Source organism: Hyperoodon ampullatus (genome assembly GCF_949752795.1).
Source record: "Hyperoodon ampullatus genome assembly, chromosome: 2".
NCBI lineage: Eukaryota > Metazoa > Chordata > Mammalia > Artiodactyla > Ziphiidae > Hyperoodon > Hyperoodon ampullatus.
Genome location: NC_136915.1, coordinates 1,326,100 through 1,349,092, shown reverse-complemented (window position 1 = coordinate 1,349,092; position 22,993 = coordinate 1,326,100). Strand labels below are relative to the sequence as shown.

Genomic DNA, 22,993 nt, shown 5'->3' with positions numbered 1-22,993 from the left:
TGATTGTTTTGGGTGGAGGGGGGCTCCCAACAAGCCCTCCCCTAGGGACCCAGGGTGGGGCCGGTGGCCCCCCAAGCAGCGGCGGGCCCTCAGCTGGGCTGACCAAGTACCGGGATCAGCGGTTCCTCCAGTGGGTCTGAGCAGGTACAGCGTTCGTGTGGGCTCCAGGCAGGAGCCTCATGTCTGCCACCTGGCATCCCCTTCCTCACCACTGGCAAAATGCCTAGGGACAGCAAGCCCTACAAGTGCTCCTAAGGCAGTGCAGAGGGTAGCATGCAGCCGAGGCTTCCCCCGAGTCACGCAGGAGCAGTGACCACACACCTGTACGGAGCACGCCTGGAGCCACGCGCCCTCCCGTGCTCCATGGACAGCCACGGTCAGACTCCCATCCAGATGGGGGTGGGGTGGGACCCTGGAGGCCACCTGCTGATTCAGAGCACCCCAGATGCCACAGTCTGCTGAACTGCTCCAGGGAGGAGGGAATGCAGCTCCTGGGGGGACCGCCTAGGTGCCAGGCTCCATGCTGGGCGTTTCGGGTACTCTGGCTCCCTGAAGCTACCCAGAGCCCAGCCAGGGAGGCGTGGCGGCCCATTTTCTAGCTCTGAAGTCACGTGTCCCAGGTGACAGCCTGGGGACTTGCTACATGTGCCAGTAGGACTGATCCTGAGAGCCTGGGCCCCTCTTCCACCTGTGCAGAGGGAGGTGACTGTGTCTGTTCAGGAAAAGTGCGGCTTCCTCCGTCCCCCTAGCCTGTCAGGGACGGTGCCCACCCTCCTGGAAGCTGCCCGCACTTGTGCATTCTAAAGCTTCCCCTTATCTGGGCTCCTGGCCTCTGCCAGCCAGCATCGAGGAGTCGCTGGGGAGCGGGGGAGAAGGGAGAGAAGAGGGGGAGGGAGGGAAGGGGAGGGGAGGGGCGCAGCTCCTTCCTGCCCCCACCCTTGTCCCCGCGGCCTGGGAAAAGGCAGCATATTGAGGCGCGGGGCTCCCAGCATCAGGCCCCGGGATGCTAATGAGGGCGAGCGCGTTCCCACAGCCCCGACATTGTGCCGCGCGGCCCACCTGCTCCTCGGGGAGCGCCCATTGTGCCCGCGCCAATTCACAGGCAATTTAGCGTGCGCTAATGGGCCGGCGCCTTTGTGCGGCCCGCGCCGCCATTGGCCGCGGAGTGTGGGAACGGCCGCGGCGCCCGGGCCCCAGGCGCCAGCCCGCCGCCCGCGCCTATATAGGGGCCGGGGCCCGCGCCAGCACGGGACGCGCCCGCTCCGCTCCCTGCTTCCTCGCCTCCTCGCCTCTCCCCGCGCCAGGCATGGCCCCCAGCACCGTGGCCGTGGAGCTGCTCAGCCCCAAAGAGAAAAACCGAGTAAGTGCGCGGCCGCGGCCCCTGCGGCCCCCGCGCTGGCGCGGCCCCGCTGACGCCCCCTCCTCCCGCCCGCAGCTGCGGAAGCCGGTGGTGGAGAAGATGCGCCGCGACCGCATCAACAGCAGCATCGAGCAGCTGAAGCTGCTGCTGGAGCAGGAGTTCGCGCGCCACCAGCCCAACTCCAAGCTGGAGAAGGCCGACATCCTGGAGATGGCCGTCAGCTACCTGAAACACAGCAAAGGTGAGCCGCCCGGCGCCCTGGAGCCCCGGCCCGCGCGACCCCCGCCCCGCCCCGCTCCCCGCCGCCCCGCGCCCCGGGCTCCCCGGCCCCGCTCACCGCCGCCCCGACTCCCCGCAGCCTTCGCCGCCGCCGCCGCCGGCCCCAAGAGCCTGCACCAGGACTACAGCGAGGGCTACTCGTGGTGCCTGCAGGAGGCCGTGCAGTTCCTGACGCTGCACGCGGCCAGCGACACGCAGATGAAGCTGCTCTACCACTTCCAGCGCCCGCCGGCCGCGCCGGCCGCGCCCGCCAAGGAGCCCAAGGCGCCTGGCTCCGCGCCCGCGCCCGCCCCGGCCAAGGCCGCCGCCGCCTCTGCGCGCCAGCCCGCCTGCGGCCTCTGGCGGCCGTGGTGACCCGCGGGCGGCCGCCCTGCCCGGAGGACCAGAGGGCCAGCGCGTTCCTCTGGCAGAGGGAAGGGCCTCCCCATCGTCCGTGCCGCCCCTGGCTTGGACTGGCCCCTTCTCCGGAAGGCTCTCTCTCCAGGCTGGCGGGCCAGCAGGAGGGTCATTCTCAGAGAATGTGCGTGCAGTGTCCTTGTCATTTAGGGCCCATCTTCTGCCAAATGTCTGACCCCATGGGGTTGCTCTGTGTTTGCATTTCAGCAAGTGACTTCTGGGAAGTCCCCACTGCCGGGGTTCTATGATATTTGTAGGCGGCGGGGCTCGGCCAGCCGGCGCCCCATGCGTAGAGGGCTTTCTTCAGATCCGGTGCTGCCAGGCCAGTGGGCCTGGCGCAGGCCGTGCCGTGGGCACATTTGCCTTTTGTGAAGGCGGAACTCAAGGTGTATCCTCGTAGGAACGAGAGTGTCAGCCTGGATGGGCGTGGAAGGACAGGGCAGAGCCGTGGGCGCAAGGCCCCTGGGGATGCTTTGCTGTCTGGTCCGGGCTCACACCGGGGCTGTGTGGGGCGGCTGGGGGTCTCCACCACGATCCTTAAAGGATTCCCGTGTGGGTGGGTGCGCGTGGGCACAACTTTGTACTCAGAATTTGAACTCTCAGTCACGTGGGAGCCACGGGACTGCTCTAAAGACTTCTAATAAAATCCGACTAGTTCAGCCCCCTCCGCTGTCTGTCTCTTGTGCCTTACACGTGTCCTTGGTGGCCACCGGGCAGGCGGGTCTGCAGGGATGACGGGGAGTGGGCACTATCGTGGTATGCAGCCACGGGTGGGCAGTGTCCTCGCCAGCGACCCCCTGGACACAGGAAGAAGGGCTGGGCTCCTGCTGAAGGGAGAAGGGAGGGAGGAGGGCAGGCAGAGGAGAAGCCGGAAGGGAGGAAGCGGAGGTGACAGGCGGGGCGCGGGGGGGAGCAGAAGCTGGAAATGAGGGGTGAGGGGTCAGGTCAGGAGGCCGGGGAGAAACGGGGTTGGGGGGAGAAAGTGAGTGAGAGGCAGGCTGGAAGGGAGAGGGCCTCATATCAGGTCCCCCGTGTGTAGTAGGAGGGGACATGGCGGGGGACCTGGGTTCCCGCCCTAGACCTCTCACTATAGCTCCCTGCAGGTGGGGGTGGTGGCGAAGTGACAGGAATGTCCAGCTCTGTCCAGCTGAGAGCAACCCAAAAGCCACAGCCTGCGGCAGACCTCTTGCTGCAGCAAAAAGGGTGTAGCCGGGCCAAACACACAGAAGGGGTCTGCCCCTCCACGGTCCTCCCTGCCCGGCGGCCCTGTCCTGGGACAAGCTCCTGGGGTAACTTTCTCGGCTGGCCCACAGGTGGCCAGCTGCCCTGCCTTCCTGCAGGTGGACCGCTCACCAAGGCTGAAACAGGCAGTGCTGGCAATGAACCTGCCAAGGGCAGGCCCTGGTCTCAGAAAGGGCACCTATTTTTAGGCAGGCCCAGGGTGTTGGTTGAGTCTGCAGGGACCCAGAGGTACCCAGACTGGCCCTCCCTCGTTCCTGCTTGGCACCTCTCTTTGCTCTGCCTTCCATCCCTTTCTGTCCACTCTGCAGCGGAGGTCCATAGCACCCCTTCCAGGCCAGTAGTGCTAGTGGCCTCTGGGGTCCCTGCTGAGCCCTGGGAGTGGTGAGCAAGGGATGGGAAGCCCCTCTCACAGCCCTCACGTTTATTGCTTGTGCGGCAGGCACATCATTGAGCTTAGCGGAGGCAATCGCTGTCCTCGTGGGTGTACCTCCTGGTCAGGCAGCTGGTGGCATGCTCAGACCGAGGCTGAGGTCCAGAGACTCAAAGTAACTGGCCCAGGGTCACCTAGGAGGCAGGTGCCAAAGCCACAGCAGGCCCTCGGCATGCTTCCAACACTGGGCTCTTTTGCAAAGTGCCCACTGCTTTTGAGGGGTACGCGCCCCTTAAGAAGAGCCTCCACGCCTTCCCAGAGACTAGCCCTGGAAGCCTGTCCCCAACACCATATGGAAGCTTTCTCAGCTTGTTCCCTGCAAACTCCCACAGACTCCCTCTTTTGCCAGAAAATGGCCTCCTCCAGGAAGGCTGCCCAGCTTTCCCCTGCACTTTCTGAGGATCTCACCATCATTCACTGCAAGGGTAGCTCCTACTCCAGGCGGGGTGAGAAAGGCTTCTAGAGGGCAGGGTCCCCAACTCCCCCTGTTTGCATAGGGTTTTTAACACCCACGGTCCTGCACTCCTAGGGAACCAAGCTGGTGGGTCCCAAGCGTCTTCACGTGCAGGTGCCAGACTCACAACCGCAGTCACTAAAGAAACCGATTACCCTGGTGGCCTCCAAACCCCAGGTGCCCCCTCTGCACTAGCTCATATCATTTGAGGTCAGCATCCGGCCAACTCAGTGAAGGAACAACAAAGACGACGACAGCCCAGAGGTTTTGTGTTGAGCGGCCTCGCGGTCCGGTCTGGGGCACCCGAGCCCGCCTGCGTGAGTCGGCCCTCCAGCCGCCACCGCCGCCGCGGCGGGAGGGGCGAGGGCCGGCCCGAACGCTCATTAGCATAATCTATGCGCGGGAGGCGTTTAGCAGTCAAATATATGCGCATATATCTCCATGGCTGATTAGGCTGGCCGAGCACATTCAAAATGGCGGAGTGTGGAGCGAGCGGCAGCGGGAGCAGCGGGGACAGCCTGGACAAGAGCATCACACTGCCCCCCGACGAGATCTTCCGCAACCTGGAGAACGCCAAGCGCTTCGCCATAGACATAGGTCGCCGCGGGCGGGCGCGGGGAGCGGGGCGGCGGGGGCGGGCGCGGGCGCGGGCAGCGAGGCCGGCGGGCCGGGGCGGTGGCAAGGACGAAGGGCGGGGCGCGGGCCGTCGGCTCGCACGGCCTATCGGGCCTTGTAGTCCGCGGGCAGCCGGCGGCGCCCGCTCGCCGCGGCAGCCGGACTACAGCTCCCGGTAGGCGCCGCGCGGCCGGAGCGGGGCATGCAGGGGCTCGTAGTCCCGCGGGAGAGGCGGCCTGGCTGCCCCTCTGGCATCCCGCCTCGGGAGCCGGGGTGGGGGTCGGCCGCCGGGCGGCGCAGCTCCCCGCCTGCCGGCGATCGGGGACCGGATGTCTGGGGCCGGGGCTTTGGAGGACCTGGGCGCAGACCTTAGGTCGGAAGCACCCCCGAGCCCCGCCCCCCGCGGGTCCCTCCTTCCCTCTCCGATGCCTTGACGCCTCCCGCTGACCGCTTTCTCGGATGTGGACGCCGAGGCGCGGATACCCGGGCGGTCCGCGGCCGGTCCATGACCTCCGGCCCGGGACCCCCGCGCGGCTGGCCCGCCGTGGCCGCTCAGTGAATGCAGGGACGGACCTTGCGCTTCTCCCCGGAGGGGTTGGGCCGCCCCGCTCCCCTGTCCTTGGGGGGGGGGGGGCGGTCCCTGGAGTCACGGGCTTGGGGGAGGGGCGGTGTCCAGGAAAGTGGGGAGCGTCCTGAGCCCCCACCTGCAAAGCCGGAGGCCGGGCGGAGCCAGGCAGAGGGCGGGCGAGGGCAGCTGTGAGCCTGGGGTCGTCCCCCCGAAGGGGACCCGCCTGAACGGTGCCCGGCTGGACGTTGGGCCAGAGACGGTGAGCGCGGAGGAGCCGCCTGGGGGCTCAAGTCAGCCCCTCGGGGCCCTGCCGCTGTCCTCGGAGCCCTGTGCACTCCTGATGTGATGGCAGTCCAGTGGCCGTGTGCTCGGAGCTTCCGCACGTGATGCTGCTGCCCTAACCCTGGGGGCTCTGCTCCTACGGGTCGGCACCTAACGTTTCTGAAGCGCCCCTGACAGTTGGCTGGCCACAGGGCTTACTTGGGTCGTTCTGCGTGGCCCTAGCTTGCGGCGCGGAAGGAGTGCCTGCCTGTCCTCCAGGGGCAAGCCCTGTCAGGGTTACTTAGCAGAAGGACACTCAAAGGCATATTTTCAGTGTCCGTGTTTATTTCCTCTCTGAAATTTCCCTCTGGCTCTGGGTCCTCTGTCTGGTTCTTTAAAAGACACGTGTATTGCTACTAAGGACAGACATTTGTGTTTTTGGGGGGGCGGGCGGGGTTTGGCCACCCTGCGAGGTTTGTGGGGTCTTCGTTCTCCGACCAGGGATTGAACCTGGGCCCCCAGCAGTGAGAGCGCAGAGTCCTAACCACTGGACCGCCAGGGAATTCACAAGGACAGACTCTTGTTAGTGTAGCTGAGGGGAGGTCAGGGCTCAGGGCAGGGGCCCTCCAGCCAGGAGTCCGCAAAGCCAGAGTGCTCCTCAGCGGTGTGGTTCACAAGCAGGTTGCCGGTTTCCTCTCCCCTCCCCAAGCCTCTCAGTCCAGCTCTGATGGGGCAGCCCTCTCCGCTGGTGGAGTCCCTGCTTCAAAAGCCTCGGGGACGCTTTGGGTCAACACATACTTGAAGCTGACTTGACTCCAGGTTTCTGCTGGGCGGAGGGAGGGTCCCTTGGGTGAAGCAGCAGGGGCCACAGGGCAGGGATGTGCACAGAGGTGCCTGGAGTGGAAGGACAGCCCCGCACCAGGCCCCGGGGTTCTGGATAAACTGGCGGGTCTTGGCTCATGTTCCTCCCATCAGTCGAGGATGCTGTGGGCCCCAGGGTGGAGCATGGGGTGGGGTGGCCTGGAGAGCCCATGGCGTCCACCAGAGAGCACGGGACTCTGCTGGCCGCCTGGTCACTGCCCTCGTCAGGTGTGACGTGTGCGGCCCCGGGCCAAGTTGGCGTTCACTCTAATCGCAAGGGACCCTGAGAGCAGGTGGGCTCCCGCAGGCGCCCCCTGTGCTGCTCTGTGAACTCACCCTGGCTCAGACGGACCTCACTGCTCTGCTCGCAGCCCCGTGCCCCATCCGCTGTCTCCTGGCTGGGGTGGGAGACAAGTCTGGGCAGTGCCGGGCTTTGCCCCACTCGGGGTGCATGGTGTGCGGTGCACAGAACCCAGCTCACCCCCCACGGCCCCCCACAAACCCCAGCACTGTGTGTTTTGGTTGTGATTTATAGCTGACTTGAAGAGCACACTGTCTGGAATTGGATTTCTGTGACCTGGGTAACTTTTGATGAGCTTCTCAAAAGATGTCTTCATCCCTTTGCGTTGCCTGTCTTTTTAGGAAACGATTTATTCACAGAGGTGAATCGGGCAACAGGCATTTCAGTGAAAGATGCTCCGGGCTAGGCCGGGATTGGGGGCAGGGAGGAGGGATAAGGAGGCTTAAGGCCAAGTTCAGTGTCTTAAGCTCACGGTCTGGGGATGAGAGCAAGCCCAGGACGACGGTGATCAGTGACCAAACATGGCCCAACGAGGCCAGGTCGCAGGACGTCCCGGGAGGCCCTGTCCACACTGCCAGGCAGGCGGCTCCGATGGGACAGGTGTGATTGGTCTCGGAAGCTGGGGTTTGATTTTTCTTACCTGGAAGAGCTTTGGCCTTCGGATACTGTGTTTCCAAATCTGTGTTTCTGACTTGAGCATTTGTGGTATATTCCCTTAGTGTTTTGTCACAAAACAACAGTTGTTAATAATTTTCGCCGCCTTCTCAAGACAAGGGGTTTCCCCCTGATTTTTGTCGGGCCTCCTAGGAAACACAGTTTGTTCCAAGGTCACTTTGCAGAGCTGAGCCTCCTGCCTCTCTCTGCTCTGCCGTTCGTGGCTTTCACAGCCGTGAATCACCTGTAGCCTCCGACGCCGCCTCTCTGACTCAGGAGCGGGGCTCGCCAGAACTCCTCCTCCAGAAGGACTGCTCTGGGGATCTTTTTAACTTGCCCAAAGGCCTCATCTGCTTCCTGATATTCTGTCCCTGGTCACACGCCAGGGGCATCCAGGCTTCCCAGGGGCATTAACAAGTCCCCACCGCCCTCTGCAGGGCCTCCCTGGTGAGTCCGGGCCTCAGCTGCCGCTCTGCGGCCCCTTCCTTGCACACTCCTGGTGAAAACAGCCCCTCCCCCGCCCGTCCGCTCTGGGAAGGGCTCCTTGCACTGCCTTCTCCACCTCTTTCCACGGACCGTCAGTTGTGTGCTTTTCAGTGAAAACAGTGGATTTGTCAGCATTTTCCTTTGGTTCATCCTCAAGATCAGAGTTTGAAACAGAATTTTCCTAAACCACTGAGGATCGCCGAGTCACCCAGAAACAGCAGGTTCCTTGCTCGTCAAGGACTCAGTGCTGGTGGAGAAACGGACAATCTCCGTTTCAGTCTGGGCCCCGAGGAGGAACAGAGCTTTTCAAGGAAGGCAGAGTGTGTTTAGGTCTCACAGTTCATTCCCTTCCTCTCTTTGGTGCCCTGCAGGGTTTTCAAGTTCAAGTAGCACCAAACTCCTTGTGGGCAGGACCCAGGTCTGGCAGATGAGGGCCTGTGCACGGGCAGCCTCGGGTCCCGTCCAGCCACTTCTGAATCTGCTGCATCTGTGTCTCCCCCGTAGGCGGGTCGCTGACCAAGCTGGCCTACTATTCCACCGTGCAGCACAAAGTTGCCAGAGTGCGGTCCTTCGACCACTCAGACAAGGTGAGCCTCCTGGGAGGACCCCGGGCAGGCCCCGGAAGCTTCTAGTGCCGATGCCCCTCCCTCCATGCTCCCAGCTTAGTTCCCCTTCCATCCCAGCCCTGGCAAGGGCACCCCCGCCTGCTCGTGCCTCCCCGCCCCGAATCTCCCACCTGCGTCGCCATCAAGACTCCCACGGACTTCAGGGTAGGCAGAAATCGTCGGCGCTGCTGAGGGTGCTCAGGGGCTGTGTGTCAGCGTCGTCCCCTCCCCGAGGCAGTGCACACACGCGGGTTCCCCAACCTCACCCCCAGGACACAGAGCAGGAGGACCACGAGCCGCCCTATGAGATCTCCGTCCAGGAGGAGGTTACCGCCAGGCTGCACTTTGTCAAGTTCGAGAACACCTACATTGAAGCCTGCCTGGACTTCATCAAAGACCACCTGGTCAACACCGAGACCAAAGTCATCCAGGCGACCGGGGGCGGGGCATACAAGTTCAAAGACCTCATCGAAGAGAAGCTGCAGCTGAAGTGAGTGGGGACCTCGGGGTGGGGAGGGGGAGCGTGGGGGCCGGTTGGCCTCCGCTCACGGGGCCGGGCCCTGACGTGGCGGCCGCAGTGGCCCCTCCTGCACCAGCCCGTTCGCCCGGCTCTGGGGGTTCCTAAGACCTCAGGACCCAGTGAGGCTCCCGGTGGCTGGTGGGTGGCCGCGGGCCTGAGGCCACGCTCTGGGCTGGCTGCAGTAGGATTCAGGTGGCCGAAACTCAGGAAGGCTCAGGGGACTGAAGATGGTGGGTGGGGAGAGACGAGGGCTGAAAGGCAAGGAACGGAGCCCCAAGACCGAGTCGGCCCCGCTCCCGCGGTGCCGCGATGCTCGCCGTCCTGCCGGACGGAGGGTCCCGGGGCTACGGCCCTGCCGCGGGGGCGGGGAGGCAGGGGCCATTCGTGCTGTGGCCCGTGCCGGTGCCAGTGGCTGGGCTGCTCCCTGGCAGGGTTGACAAGGAGGACGTGATGACCTGCCTGATCAAGGGCTGCAACTTCGTGCTGAAGAACATCCCGCAAGAGGCCTTCGTGTACCAGAAGGGCTCCAACCCCGAGTTCCGGTTTCAGACCAGCCACCCCAGCGTTTTCCCGTACCTCCTCGTCAGCATCGGCTCTGGGGTCTCTATCGTGAAGGTGGGGCCTGGCTCGTGGGAGAGGACGGGCCTCCGCAGCGCTTTGTTGAGCACTGGCTGCGTGTCGGAGCCATGCCAGGCACAGGCACGCGGGCACGGGGAGGCGGGCACAGACCCAGGCCTGCCTCTGGTGCTCACGGGCACGAGGCCGCACGCAGAGTGCCTGGCACGGGCGGTCCGCGGGGAGGTGGGCCCCCTGCTTCCAGCACGAGCACCTGCCGAGCCCACCCAGACTCGGCCTTCAAGAGCGCCGCCACCCAGGGCGGGGGATAGCCCTGAGCCACCGCGTCCCCGGGACCTGCTGGGCAGTGGCTGGGGGCCCCCTTGCTAACGCGCCTGCCCTCATCTCGCTGCAGGTGGAGACAGAGGACAGGTTCGAGTGGGTCGGCGGCAGCTCCATCGGGGGCGGCACCTTCTGGGGGCTCGGGGCTCTGCTCACCAAAACTAAGGTATTCGGGCGGCTCTAGGAGGATGCTCCTGGGTCGACGGGACAGCCTGTTTCCTGGTCCCCTCGGGAGAGGGTTGGCGGCTGTGGGCTCGGAGGCTCGTGCTTGGCTGGGGTTGTTGCGAAGGTGGCTCTTCCGTGTACCTCGTCCTGCTTCCCGCATTTCTGAAGGATGGGCGTCCGAGTGGCCAGAGTGTCACCCAGCTAGGTGGCCCACAGAGGCTGCCCGTCTCCCCCCCATCTCTGGGCCGTGACAGGAGAGGGCCTTCCCTACCCAGCGCGGTGGCTGGCCCCCTTCCGTGGGCTCGTCCAGGGCCGTGGGCTTCTGCCAGCTTGCAGCTCCTCAGGTGCTCCCGTCTGCTCTGCCCCCACAGAAGTTTGACGAGCTGCTGCATCTGGCTTCCCGAGGCCAGCACACGAACGTGGACATGCTGGTGCAGGACATCTACGGAGGGGCCCACCAGACCCTGGGGCTGAGCGGCAACCTCATCGCAAGCAGCTTCGGGAAGTCGGCCACTGCGGACACAGGTACCAGCCTCGCAACCGCTCTCACCCCCGGAGGCGCGAGGCGCCCACCCGGCCGCTTGCCCAGCTGCTGCTTCCGCCCCCAGAGTTCTCCAGGGAGGACATGGCCAAGAGCCTGCTGCACATGATCAGCAACGACATCGGGCAGCTCGCCTGCCTGTACGCCAAGCTCCACTGCTTGGACCGGGTGTACTTCGGCGGCTTCTTCATCCGCGGCCACCCCGTCACCATGCGCACCATCACCTACAGCATCAACTTCTTCTCCAAGGTAACGGCCGCCGCGTCCTTCCTCTGCTCTGCCCGCCCCTGGCCCGGGCCCCCGTGTCTCCAGACTCGCAGGCTTGAGAGGGGACGGGAGCAAGGCGGGACCCCGCTGAGCACCCCCAAGCCCCTGCCCCCAGCCCCTTCCCACCCACTGGCTCCGGGCATCCTGCGCTTGGGGCGCCGTGGCCATCCCTGAGTTTGGCGCGTTGCTGGGGGTGGGGTCTAGGGACCACCTCCCACTGTCCGCGAACTCCAGGTGAGCTTGTAGGTGTCAGTCATGGCGTGGGGGGGGGGGCTGTGGCCCCCAGCAAGCGTGGGGAACTGGGTGGGTGTCCATTTTGTGGAAGAAGTTACTCACCCTCTGACCTGGAGTTCCCCATGCCCCGGGCTGCGGACCGGCACCGGTCTGCAGCCTGTTAGGAAGTAGGCCGCTCCCCATCGCCCGCATTACCGCCCGAACCATCACGCCCCCCCACCCCCACCCCCACGCCACCCCCATCCATGGAAAAGTTGTCTTCCGTGAAACCGGTCCCTGGTGCCAGAAAGGCTGGTGACCGCTGCTCTAAACGATGGGCTCTTGAATTCCGCGTGTGCGTACAGCCCCATGGACAAGTGCCGAGTTGGGAGGGAGGCCACCTGTGTCAGGTGGACTTGCAGCCTTGGGCTGAGTGGCGCTTCAGGGGCGTCTCCGTGGCAGGGGGAGGTCCAGGCGCTGTTCTTGAGGCACGAAGGCTACCTGGGCGCCATAGGAGCGTTTCTTAAAGGAGCCGAGCAAGACAGTGAGTACAGCGCGGCCTGTGTTGGGCTGCGGCCTCGGAGGCGGGGGGGGCCTTGGGGAGTGACTGGAGGGGCTGCTCGTGCTAAGCGACGGTCGAGGGCTGTGGGTGGACATGGTGTCTTCGTGGGCCTCCCCGGCAGTGGCAGGAGCCTTGGCTGTGGTTCTCCTGAGGGGCCAGTGGACACCGACTCGCGTGGGTGCCACGTAATCAACCCCTGGGTCCTTGTGAGCGACAGGGCTCCGTGCAGGGGCCGCGCACATGGCCTCCCCTCTGAAAGCCTCGGCCCTCCGGCGCCGCCCGGCCGTCTGCCCCGCTGTCGCTTCAGGTGCGCATCCTGTCTGTCCTCTTTGAAGGACACGTGAGGGAATCGCAGGCGTGATTCTGCCCGAGGAAGCACAGGGCAGACTGCTTGGGGGTCAGCGCCAATCAGAGCAGCCCAGGCAGACCTTCACCGCGTCCCTAAGTCCAGCTTCTTACTTGAGATAAACCACGGTACCTTTCGGAAGCTACTGCTCAGCTTGAGAGGTCTCCGTGCCAGTAAGAAATAACACAACAGAACGACGCCCCCGGCTCGCCCGGCGCCAGGGAGGCCTTCGGCAGCTGGTCCTCCCAGAGGCAGTCCGGCCGCCCAAGGTTTGCCGAGCCGCTCGCCCCTCGGTTGACGCCGGGTCTCTTGTCCCGCAGACCCGAACCAGTACAGCTGGGAAGAGAACTACGCCGGCAGCTCCGGGCTCATGAGCTCATCGCCCGAGCTCTGCCCGACGCAGCGGGCGAGGAGTGGCACCGTGAGTACGGGCTCGGGTGGTGCTGGGTCCCACGTGCACTGCCTCAGCTAGGGCCTCCTGGTGGTCCCCGAGGAGAGCCCCCGTGCTGCCGTGGCCGGGCTCGAAGGCGCCTCCTCCTGGTGCAGGCCGGTCATGAACCGCAGACTCCGGGGCCGAAGAGAGACGTTTGCAGCCTGCAGCTGGCTGTTCTCGTTCCTCCCGTAGTGTCTCACGTTCTTCGGGTGTTCAGCCAGAGCGCCCGGGGCCACGCGGTCCCCGCCGTGTTTGCAGGGAGGATATAAAGTTCCGGGAGCACAGGGGGTCTCTCCTAGGGCTCTGGGACCGTTCACAGCAGGATCGGGTTAAAACCGTGGGTCGCGGGCACCAGCCTGGGCCCCTTCTCTTAGACCACGTTTTTGCATGATGGTTTCAAGTCAGTACCGAGCCTGCAGAGTCTGCGAATTTCCTCAGGCGATTCCACCCTTTCCTCAGTCGCCCCTTGGGGTGAGGCCCACCATGTCTGGATGGGGGCTCCCCCAGCCAGCCGAGCCGGTATGGAGAGGGTCTCCCAGCTGGGACGGGATGGTACTGCCATGGCCCCGTCCTGGCCCAGATCATCGTTGGACGAGCTGTTGCCGTCTTATTTTTACTTTTTTATTTTTTTTGCGGTTCGCGGGCCTCTCACTGTTGTGGCCTCTCCCGTTGCGGAGCACAGGCTCCGGACGCACAGGCTCAGCGGCCATGGCTCATGGGCCCGGCCGCTCCATGGCATGTGGGATCTTCCCGGACGAACCCATGTCCCCTGCATCGGCAGGCAGCCTCTCAACCACTGCGCCACCAGGGAAGCCCATTGCCGTCTTATTGACATCACGTCCCTGATAACCCAGGGAGTGGTTTATCAGAATCGCACGCGGGGCTGGAGGACAGGCCGAGGCCTGCAGCTGCCTGGCCTGGCCTGGCCTGGCCTGGCCTGTCCTGGGCACACAGGTCGGGACGCCACCTTCAGGGCAGGTTGCTGGCCGTTTGGAGGGAAAGTTGCTTTTCAGTCGTAGATGGAGATTCTCTTGTAAATCGGTGTAAACATGGCAAGAATGTGCCTCATCCGCCTTTCACTTCCTGGGCAGAGTCCCCCGCATGTGGCACCCCTAGTTCCCACAGCTCCGCACCGCATCCTTTGCAGCCAGCTGTGCGGGGGTAGCTGGGCCCTTCCCAAAGGCAGGTGCCAGGGGCAGGGTTGGCAAGGCCCAGGCCCACCGTGACGGGTGTGCAGAGAAAGGCCTTAACGTCTCTGACTTGTCGAGGGCGACGTGGATGCCAGCCACACAGATGGCAAAATGAAATGGGTGGGCAGGCCAGAAGCCTTTCAGCCAGTGCTGACGTGCAACACGGCCCCTCTCCATGACAGTTTGGGCACCCCACGCGCCTGTCGTGCTGGGGTGGCCTTGCGAGTGGGCGTGGGGATCCCCAGGGGCAGGGGACCAGGCCGTTTCTCTGGGTGTCCACGGCCAAGGCCAGGCCGAGCTCAGGTCTGAGCTCCCACTCATCGGAGGGCAGGGCAGCCCCTGCAGGCCGGCCGGGCAGGAGGCAGCCATTGCCGCCTTTGACCCCCGTGGAAACACACCAGCTCCTTCCCTGCTAAACGTGCGGTCACATGGCGCGCCCCCAAAGCCCATCTCTCCCTCGTGGGGTGGATCTTGTCATCCAGACCATCCCTGGTCCGAGCACACCTGCCGCCTCACCCTGCTAGTGGGCAAGTCAGCAACACAGGGCCAAGTCCCAGGTGGGCAGCTCCCTGGAGGGTGGGGGACAGGAGGGGTGCCTGGAGGACTAGCCCTGAGCTCACTCGCTTGTCACGTCCCTGGAGCAGCTGCCTGACTCAGTTCTCATCCGAGGACGGGGCCAGGCACACAGGACCCTTCGTTTGAAAGACCCTGGCGTGGGCATCGAGCATTCCGGCCTTGCTGAGCGTGGCAGGGGCAGTGGGTCTGGATGCGGGGTGTGGGGGAAGGGGCAGTGTGTCCCCGCCTGGGAACCGACCCTGGGCAGGAGCCGCAGGACAGAGCCCGGCGGGCAGGGCGGGAGGACCAGAAAGGCGGTCGGTGTGCATGGTTCAGAGCACGGGGCGCGGCAGGAAGGCGGGGGGCATGAGCGGACCCAGGGTCGGGGCGTCGGGCTCGGGCCCCCGGACAAGTGGAGGGCTCATCCGGGCTGAGAGAGGCCGTGAGCGGCGGGCAGGGCCCAGGGCCGGGGAGGAGCCGGGCTCTCCACGAGCCGCGCACGGCAGCTTCCCTTCGTGAGGAGAAGCCGGTTCCGAGACCTGTAGGAGGGGGTTTTGGTCTTTCAGGAAGGACACGGCTGACGTGCCCGCCTGCTTCTCGTCCTCCCAGTTCGACTTGCTGGAAATGGACCGTCTGGAGAGGCCACTCGTCAACCTGCCTCTCCTTCTGGACCCGTCCTCCTACGTGCCTGACACGGTCGACCTCACGGACGACGCGCTGGCCCGAAAGTACTGGCTCACCTGCTTTGAGGAGGCCCTGGACGGGGTGAGGGCCTGGGGCGGGGGTGAGGTTGGGATGAGGGCTGGGGGCGGGGCTGGACACCCCCAGGAAGAAGACACCCATCCGTCCAGGGATTTGGCTGTGGGCCTTGGGGGTCCTGGCCGTCTCTGACTGTCTCAGGTTCCCAAGGGCAGTGAGAGGCGGGAACGAGGAGAGCGGGGGTTTCCAGGAGCTTTTTATTTGGGGTGTGATTCATAGTTCCCAGGTGGGAACCTGACCGAGTAGTTTGTTGGGACGTGGTGTCAGCGAGGTGCGTCCTCACCAGCTCGCAAGTGGCTTTCCCGGCTACCTTGTTTCTTTAAAAAGCAAGCAGTTCGGGCTTCCCTGGTGGCACAGTGGTTGGGAGTCTGCCTGTCGATGCAGGGGACACGGGTTCGTACCCCGGTCTGGGAGGATCCCACGTGCCGCGGAGTGGCTGAGCCCGTGAGCCATGGCCGCTGGGCCTGCGCGTCCGGAGCCTGTGCTCCGCGGCGGGAGAGGCCACAGCGGTGAGGGGCCCAAGTACCGCAAAAAAAAGAAAAAAAAAAAAAAAGCAAGCAGTTTGCACAGGGCTCAGGGGCAGCAGTGGCTGGCCTCCGGCTCCGGGCTCAGGAGGGTCAAGGCCACGGGAGCCTCTTGGGAACACCCATTCCTCCACAACACCCCTCAGAGAGGCCCATGGGGTCTGTCTTCAGAGCGAGGGGTCCCACCCTGCTCTGGACTCTGCACAGACTTGGAGGATGGTCCATAACCACCAGTCCCCTCAGCAGAGCAGGAGCTGGTGTGCAGTGGGGCCCTGGGGCTGGTATCAGAGGACACGGATATGAGCTTTGGGTCAGGGCTGGCGGCAACCCCGTTCCCACCTGGCAAGGGAAGCCCCCAGTGGCTGCCACCAATGCCTGCCATTCACGGGCTGGGGGCTGCCCTGAGCACTGCTGGCTGCCCCGTTCTTGATAGGTCGTGAAACGCGCCGTGGCGAGCCAGCCAGGCTCCGTGGATGCAGCCGAGAGGGCCGAGAAGTTCCGCCAGAAGTACTGGAACAAGCTGCAGACGCTGCGGCACCAGCCCTTGTGAGTGGCCCACCTGCTTGCCCTGGGCCAGAGCCCCGAGAGGCGGCCTCTATGGGGACATGCACTCACCCCCGAGGGCCGAGTCCCTCGAAGTTTCCCAGGAAGCTCTGCGCCCCTCCCCTGGCACACACTCGGGGACGCTCAGCACCCTGCTGGCCTCCTGGGCTTCTCCTATTGGCACCTGGATGCCGCGAGGACGCCCCTGGGGGTGGAGGGTGCGATGGGCGGCGCAGCCAGCCATCCACCCCCTCAGCCGCCCTCCGTCCGGCTCTGTCTTCAGCGCTTACGGGACCCTGACCGTGCGCAGCCTCCTGGACACGAGGGAGCACTGTTTGAATGAGTTCAACTTCCCGGACCCCTACTCCAAGGTGAGCACCCCCTTCTGGTGGGTGGGCACATGCTTGTAGGGGGCCGTGGGGGACGGGGCGTCAGTCCCGTCCTGTCCAGCGAGCGGGTGTGCTGGCAGCCCTGACCCCCGGCGCTGGCCACAGGCTGCATCCTGGAGCCGCCCTGGTGAGGGTCCATCTCCCAGGAGCGCTGGGCCGCGGCCCCTCGGTCGGCAGCACCGGCTGAACAGCTGTGGACCGATGCCGGCGCCCCTGTGACCTCGTCAGCAGCGTGTCCTGGGGGCTCTAACCAGCCGTCGGTGAGGGCGGCGGGCATGTGGCACTGAGGCCTCCTCGCCTCTTCCTGGCCTCCTGAGCTCAGCCTGGAAACTCAAGAGTTGGTGCCTGAGGGTGTCCGTCCTGGCCACGAGCCATCCAGGGCCTGGCTGGTGGCCTGGAGGTGCCTCCCTGGGCTCTTTGACCAGGAAGCCGCGTGCCCTGGAGCCGTGGGCGGGGTCCAGAGCCAGCCGACCTCAGCTCCCTGCCACCTCCTCCCTGCCCTCGCACAGGAGTGTCTGGGGACGGTGGGTCTGGGTGCTGAGGATCTCACGGTCAGGGCAGTGGGCACCCGTGGGGGTGTGGGTCCTCCGCGCTCGGCCACGGCGCAGTCACACCTGAGCCTCCACCCTCAGTGCACACCTCAAACCTGCTCCGACATAAGCGTGCTCCCCGCACTTGCTCTCAGCCCGCGCCGTTCCGAGTCAGCGCTGCGTTTAACCTGACGCCATCTGGGTTCGTTTAGCCTCCTGCAGTGACGTCACGTGGGAGTCTTCTGTCCCCTAGAGCAGGCGCACTGTCGGTGACGTTCTCCGCAGCGTGCCGGCACGGCGCCCTCCTCTCCCTGCTCTCCCAGGGGCCTGGGGGAGGCCAGACCACGTCTTCATGCGCGTCTCCCCGCAGGTGAAGCAGAAAGACAACGGCGTGGCATTAAAGTGTTTCCAGAGGGTGATCCACTCTCTGGACGCCCTGGGCTGGGAGGAGAGGCAGCTGGCCCTGGTGCGAGGGCTCCTGGCCGGCAACGTCTTCGACTGGGGAGCGAAAGCCGTCTCTGAGTAGGTGCCCGCTGTCCCCACAGCCCCACAGGCCCGTCCCCTCCCCTCCTCCTTCCAGCTCGGCCTTAGAGCCACAGCCCCTGGGCCCAAACTGACGCCTGGGCCACTCGTGGCTCCGGCAGTCCCAGCCTCAGCCGGCCCAGCTTGGCCCTCGAGGAGGTGGCAGTGGGGGCACCGGGGGTTCTCGGGAGATGGGGTGCTGCTCGGGGCTTGCTGGGCACGTGTGGCCTCGGGAACGGACGGGACAGGTGCTGGGACCCAGCCTCCCTGCCCGCACGCAAGAGCAGGCGCATGGAGGGCTGCAGGTGTGGGTGTCGTCAGTGTGAAACTCCGCGTCACAGTGACTGTGTGGGTGGGCTTAGACGGTGCTGGGTGTTGGAGTGCACAGGTGCCTCGTGAAGTTCACTGGTGGGCACGCATCTCCCCGGCCCCCCAAGGGTCCCGTCCCGGGACCCGCCGTCTGGTGCCTTCCCTGGGGCTCCCGTGCAGGGGCCTTGCTGGATCACCCAACGTGCGCTTTCGGACCCGGGCACCCGGGACAGCCGCCGCCCCCTCCCTGCCCTCGGCACTGGCTGCCCCTTGGGCGGCACGTTGGGGCGAGGCTGGTGGCTGGTGCTCCCCGGGGGCCTGGCCTGTGGCTGTAGGCACGGAGGCTTCCCCGTGCCACCTCCCCCGTCCTCGAGCTGACGCGGCAGCAGTGACGGGTGACAGTGCACTCGTCCAGCTCGGGAGGGGCTTCGTGGCCCACAGGAGCGACGGAGGCCGAGGTCCGGGGCTTGGGTGACTCTGTTTTCTCGTCCCCTGTGCAGCGTCCTTGAATCTGACCCCCAGTTTGGGTTTGAGGAGGCGAAGAGGAAGCTGCAAGGTAGGGGCGCCCCGGGCTCTCCTCCAGTGCCAGGACTCGGGCCGGTGGGGGGACGGAGCGAGGCGGCCGCGCGTCCCCGCTGAGCTGGGGGGAGGTGAGGACCGGCTCCCGGGAGAGGCCGGCGGGCGGGTGACCGCGTCCCTGTGTCCCACAGAGCGGCCGTGGCTCGTGGACTCCTACAGCAAGTGGCTTCAGAGACTGAAGGTACATGGAGCTGTCCCCGCCTCTGTCCTGTGCCCTAGGGGCCCGGGCGGGGTTCACGGGCGGGGAGATGGCGCGGGCGACAGGCACAGAGCTGCCTGGGGTGGGGAGCAGGCCCGCGCAGTGCACCGAGGGCCCCCCAGGAGTGTCCCCCTCAGCCCCCCGCCCCGAGCTACAAGTACGAGCTGGCTTCCCCGCTCCAAGCCTGACTTCGGCGGGACAGTGATGAGGTCACTGGCCTCAGGTCAGAGGTCCTTCGGGCTAGCAGTTCTGGAAGAGGCCGGGGCTGCCCCTGTGCCCCCAGTGCCCAGAGGGCCCAGCAGCCCTCGCCCGGCCGCGGGGCGCGGAGCGTGGAGGTGTCTGGATCGCCCGGCCGCGGGGCGCGGAGCGTGGAGGTGTCTGGATCGCTTGGACGCGCCTGTTCCCAACTGAACGTCCTGGTTTTGTCTTACAGGGGCCCCCTCACAAATGTGCCTTAATTTTCGCAGATAACAGTGGAGTAGACGTCATTTTGGGAGTCTTCCCCTTTGTCAGGGAGCTTCTCTCTAGAGGGACGGAGGTGAGTGTGGAGGCCGCGTGGCGGGTCCCTTGCCCAGCTCCTGTGCTCGGTGGGGTTGGCGTCGCCCCGGGCCCCTCCGTGTGCAGGTAGGTGCCGAGTGGGCGGGGGCACGGCAGGAGCGGAGGAGGAGACCCAGCCGGTCGCGTCCTGGGGCTTAGGTCGGCCTGACCGCGGGGCCCTGGGGCCGTCTCCCGTCCTTCCCCGAGAGCCGGCCCAGCCGTGAGAGGTGGCCGGAGGCCGTGCTCCTCCGCCAGCAGCCCCAGGTGGGTGGGTGGGGGGCGGGCGGGCGGGCGGGCGAGCCCAGGCACTGCCGGCGGCCGAGGCCCCTAAAGAGCCCGGCGTCCTGTCGCAGGTCATCCTGGCGTGCAACTCGGGCCCCGCCTTGAACGACGTGACCTACAGCGAGTCCCTCATCGTGGCTGAGCGCATCGCGGCCATGGACCCCGTCGTCCGGTAAGCTGGGCGGGAGGCTGGGGTCCGGCGCGGCGCGGCGCGGCGGGGGCGTGGCGGGGCAGCTTCCCAGGGCGCCGCCTCACGGGTGACGACCCCTGTGCTCGGCAGCTCGGCGCTCAGAGAAGGGAGGCTGCTGCTCATGCAGACTGGCTCCAGCTCCCCGTGTCTCGACCTCAGGTATGTGGCCCCTCTGCCCCCGGGTCCCCCTGGTCCCCTGCAGAAGTCAGCTCTGCCAGCCGCAGCCCCGGGTGGGGTCCAGGCACTCTGGGCTCGGGACCCTGGGAGGAAGAAGCAGGGGGGCCGTGTCCCCACCTTGGATGATTATCCCTGGATAATCAGTTCATCACCGTAGTGCTTTCCACCCTGGGGCTTCTAGAACCTGGAGCGGCCCGTGTAAAGGAGGGCACATCGGGGCTCTGGGACCATTAGGCTCTCAGTCTGTTCCGGTGCCGATTCTCCAGTGTTGACTTAATCCCCTTCCAGGTCCGCTATTAACCAACAAGGAGGGACAATAAAAAGCTGTAGGAAGGACTCAGGTTCTTTAAAGTTCAAAATACAGAAGTATCATCAAGGCCCAGTTTTCAGAACCGGCTTCCTTGTAGTAACGGGAGCGCAGCTGCCAGGGGTCCCCGAGACCCTAGGCCCCGGGCCACGGGAGGGCAGCTGCCGGGCTGGCTGTCCGGGGAGCAGGCTGGACCCAGGGCCCACGTAGTTGGGGGGGCCGAGGGTCAGGGGTCTCCGGCGTTCCTGCCAGTCGCCACCTTTGGCGGGAGGCAGGGTGCGGCGTCTGCCCCGGGTGCAGCTCAGTGCAGGGTGCCGGGCCCCCTGCCTGCACCCTCCTCACTGCCCCCTTCCTCCCCGAAGCCGCCTGGACAAGGGGCTGGCCGTGCTGGTGCGGGAGCGCGGCGCCGACCTGGTGGTCATCGAGGGCATGGGCCGCGCCGTGCACACCAACTACCACGCGGCCCTGCGCTGCGAGAGCCTCAAGCTGGCCGTCATCAAGAACGCGTGGCTGGCCGAGCGGCTGGGGGGCCGGCTCTTCAGCGTCATCTTCAAGTACGAGGTCCCGGCCGAGTGAGGCGCCCCCGCCGCCGGGCTGCTCTGCCCGCCGCGTCAGGAACGTGTCTCGACTGCAACAGGGACCCGCGTTCAAATCCGAATATTTATATTGTGCTTCTGTGAGTGAGCCGGCTGCACCCGGGTGTGGGCTCGGCGCCCGCGGCCTCGAGCTCGGTGTTTCTTCAGTGCTGACGTGTTCGTGGTGGGGAGACACGACTTCTGTCCCGTGAGACGTTCTTATTGGAATATATTTAACTGTTAAATAATCTTTTATATATATATACATATATATATATATATATATAAATATAAATATATACGTATACGCTTCTGACAGGACGCTGAGGTCAGGGCACAGCAAATAGTTTCCAGAGTGAGAACAGAGCGTCTCTGCCTTTGCTGTTCGGTGTGAGGGTGGGCAGAACCCTGGGGGGCCCTGCCCACCCCTCCCCCAGGGAGCCCAGCAGTGGGGTCTCTCCCTAGGTGATCTCTAGAGCTCTTAGGCCCACCTTGGCCCGTGGGCCATGGCCCCTGCCCTGTCACGTGGCCTCCAGCATCACTCCCCAGCGTGTCTGTCTGGAGAAGGCCTCCCCCTGCGCCCCTGCCCTGCCTGGGCCCGCTGCACACGGGAAGGACAGACAGGCTTTGAGCAGCACTCCTGACTCAAGAGCTGCTGAGAGGAGGCCACGGGCTTCGAGGGCCCTCGAAGACTTTCAGGGACTTGGTGGCTGGTCCACTCTCCTGCTCGGAGCACCTCAGACCACACGGGTTCTGTCGCCACGGCCTTGAGCCCATGCCCAGAGCCCTGCCTAACGGCAGGCGGGTGGGGGGCTCACTGGGCCCGGCGCTGGAGGTGCTGCGAGATGGCGGGGGCTCCTCCCCCGCTGGACCCGTCCCTCGGGGTGCAGACCTGAGCCTCAGATGCCACATCGCGGCAGGGGAACTGGCCACAGAGCTGCGAGGCCACCTGTGTGTGCCGTGGGTCTCAGGAACCAAGAGTTGTGCGGGGGCCCTGCTGCCGTGGCCCCGGGCCCTGTGCACTGAGGAAGCCCCACTGCCCAGCACCCAGGTCCCTCACTGCTGGAGCACCCAGCAACGTGAGGACGGGCGGGATGAGGAAGGCCGGCGGGGCTGCCCCTGCAGGGACCTGAGCCCCGCCCTCTTTGCCCAAGACCCCCTTGCACTTGCCCTGCTGGGCCAGGGAAACCGGGGCCCTGCACCCCCCTTTCGGGAGACTGAGCTCAGCGGTCTGGGACCTGCACTGAACCTCAGAGGGTGCTCAGCCCGTCCTGCACCACAGCAGCCCCCCTGGGTGACCCACGTGCTGCCCCCCACTCCTGGATGGACGGAACTCAAAGCACTTGCTCTGTCGGCAGAGAGGGCCCTGGCCGTCCTGTGAGCAGCCACCAGGGGGAGCAGGGGGCACGGCCGTCTAGAGGGCACAGGCCAGGCCTGTCCAGTGGGTGGTCCCTGTGATCCCCTTTCCGGGAAGGCTCACCCGCCTTGACCCCAGCACAGCCCCTCACTACCCCCCGGCCTGCACCCAGGCACGGCTCAGGTCCTGTGGTCTCGCCTCTGAGGCCTGGCCTGGCCCCTCTTCTGCCCAGGCCGCCCTCTGTCCTCCCGTCCCTGGTGGTGGAGCAGCATCATCCTAGCTGGTCTGGGGCTCCCTGTGCAGGGCATGCCCTGCACAGACACCCAGGGGGACTCCAGAGGTCCAATCAGTGCCCAGCTCGGCCTGTGTCATGATGCGTCGCTGGGCCTCCCTCCTGTCAGGCCCTGGCCCTCCCCTGAGTGCCGCTGGACAGGCGGGGGGAGCCTGCGGTGGCCCCGCAGTGAGTAGGGCACCAGGGCTCTGAGCACCTGCCCTGCCCTCAGGTACCCCTCTTGCGATGCCCTGTCCCTTTCTCAGCTGGGACAGAAAGGCTCTGGGCCTCCCAGCAGCTGAGGGCAGCCCCTGGGAGGTAACGGAACAAGAGGCAGTGCCCACATGGGGCTGGAGAAGGGCTGACCGCCCCCCCATATCTTGTGAGCCCTGGCAGACTGCCCCAGGCTGTGTCCCTCCCTGCCCCCATCTCCCCTTCACTGCCCCCAAGATTCTAGGAGCCCAGACGCCCTGCCTTGGGGACCCCTCCCTTCCGGGGTTGGGCCACAGCTCCCCCAGGCTGAGCTCCCCCAACCAGAGGAAGGAGGAGGGCCTTCCCGGTTCCGAGGGGCCTGACGGGTCCTGGGAGGAAAGTGGCACCGGCACAACTGCCCATCCCCCAGGCCTTTGCTGAGTTTGGGCAAGCGGCCAGCGTGGGTCCCTGGGGCCTACGAGGGACACAGCAAGAGACAGCCCCCCACAGAGCGCCTGGCGCCCACCAACACCCGGCCTTTCAGATGCCT

The 22,993-nt window shown here is 65.6% G+C and overlaps 2 protein-coding genes across 3 annotated transcripts; both read left to right on the top strand.

The window, feature by feature from the left end:
* Positions 1-1,306: 1,306 nt before the first annotated feature.
* HES5 (hes family bHLH transcription factor 5) lies at positions 1,307-1,993 on the top strand (the record flags this gene model as incomplete). Its single annotated transcript, XM_079697378.1, has 3 exons — positions 1,307-1,360; positions 1,436-1,601; positions 1,719-1,993. 3 exons carry the CDS (start codon positions 1,307-1,309, stop codon positions 1,991-1,993), a joined length of 495 nt encoding a protein of 164 aa, XP_079553504.1.
* Positions 1,994-4,634: 2,641 nt separating this feature from the next.
* PANK4 (pantothenate kinase 4 (inactive)) lies at positions 4,635-20,954 on the top strand (the record flags this gene model as incomplete). Of its 2 annotated transcripts, XM_079724904.1 has the most annotated exons (19): positions 4,635-4,758; positions 8,412-8,494; positions 8,785-9,002; positions 9,464-9,647; positions 10,003-10,095; positions 10,466-10,619; positions 10,703-10,884; positions 11,578-11,659; positions 12,344-12,444; positions 14,811-14,966; positions 15,918-16,030; positions 16,311-16,398; positions 17,317-17,468; positions 18,278-18,333; positions 18,488-18,537; positions 18,989-19,093; positions 19,446-19,546; positions 19,655-19,723; positions 20,411-20,954. In XM_079724904.1, 19 exons carry the CDS (start codon positions 4,635-4,637, stop codon positions 20,622-20,624), a joined length of 2,325 nt encoding a protein of 774 aa, XP_079581030.1. In that variant the 3' UTR covers positions 20,625-20,954. The 2 variants fall into 2 exon arrangements, with proteins under 2 accessions (XP_079581030.1, XP_079581031.1); XM_079724905.1 differs by lacking the exons at positions 4,635-4,758; positions 8,412-8,494; positions 8,785-9,002; ... (2 more) ...; positions 10,466-10,619; positions 11,578-11,659 and having other exon boundaries at positions 10,843-10,884.
* Positions 20,955-22,993: the final 2,039 nt, after the last annotated feature.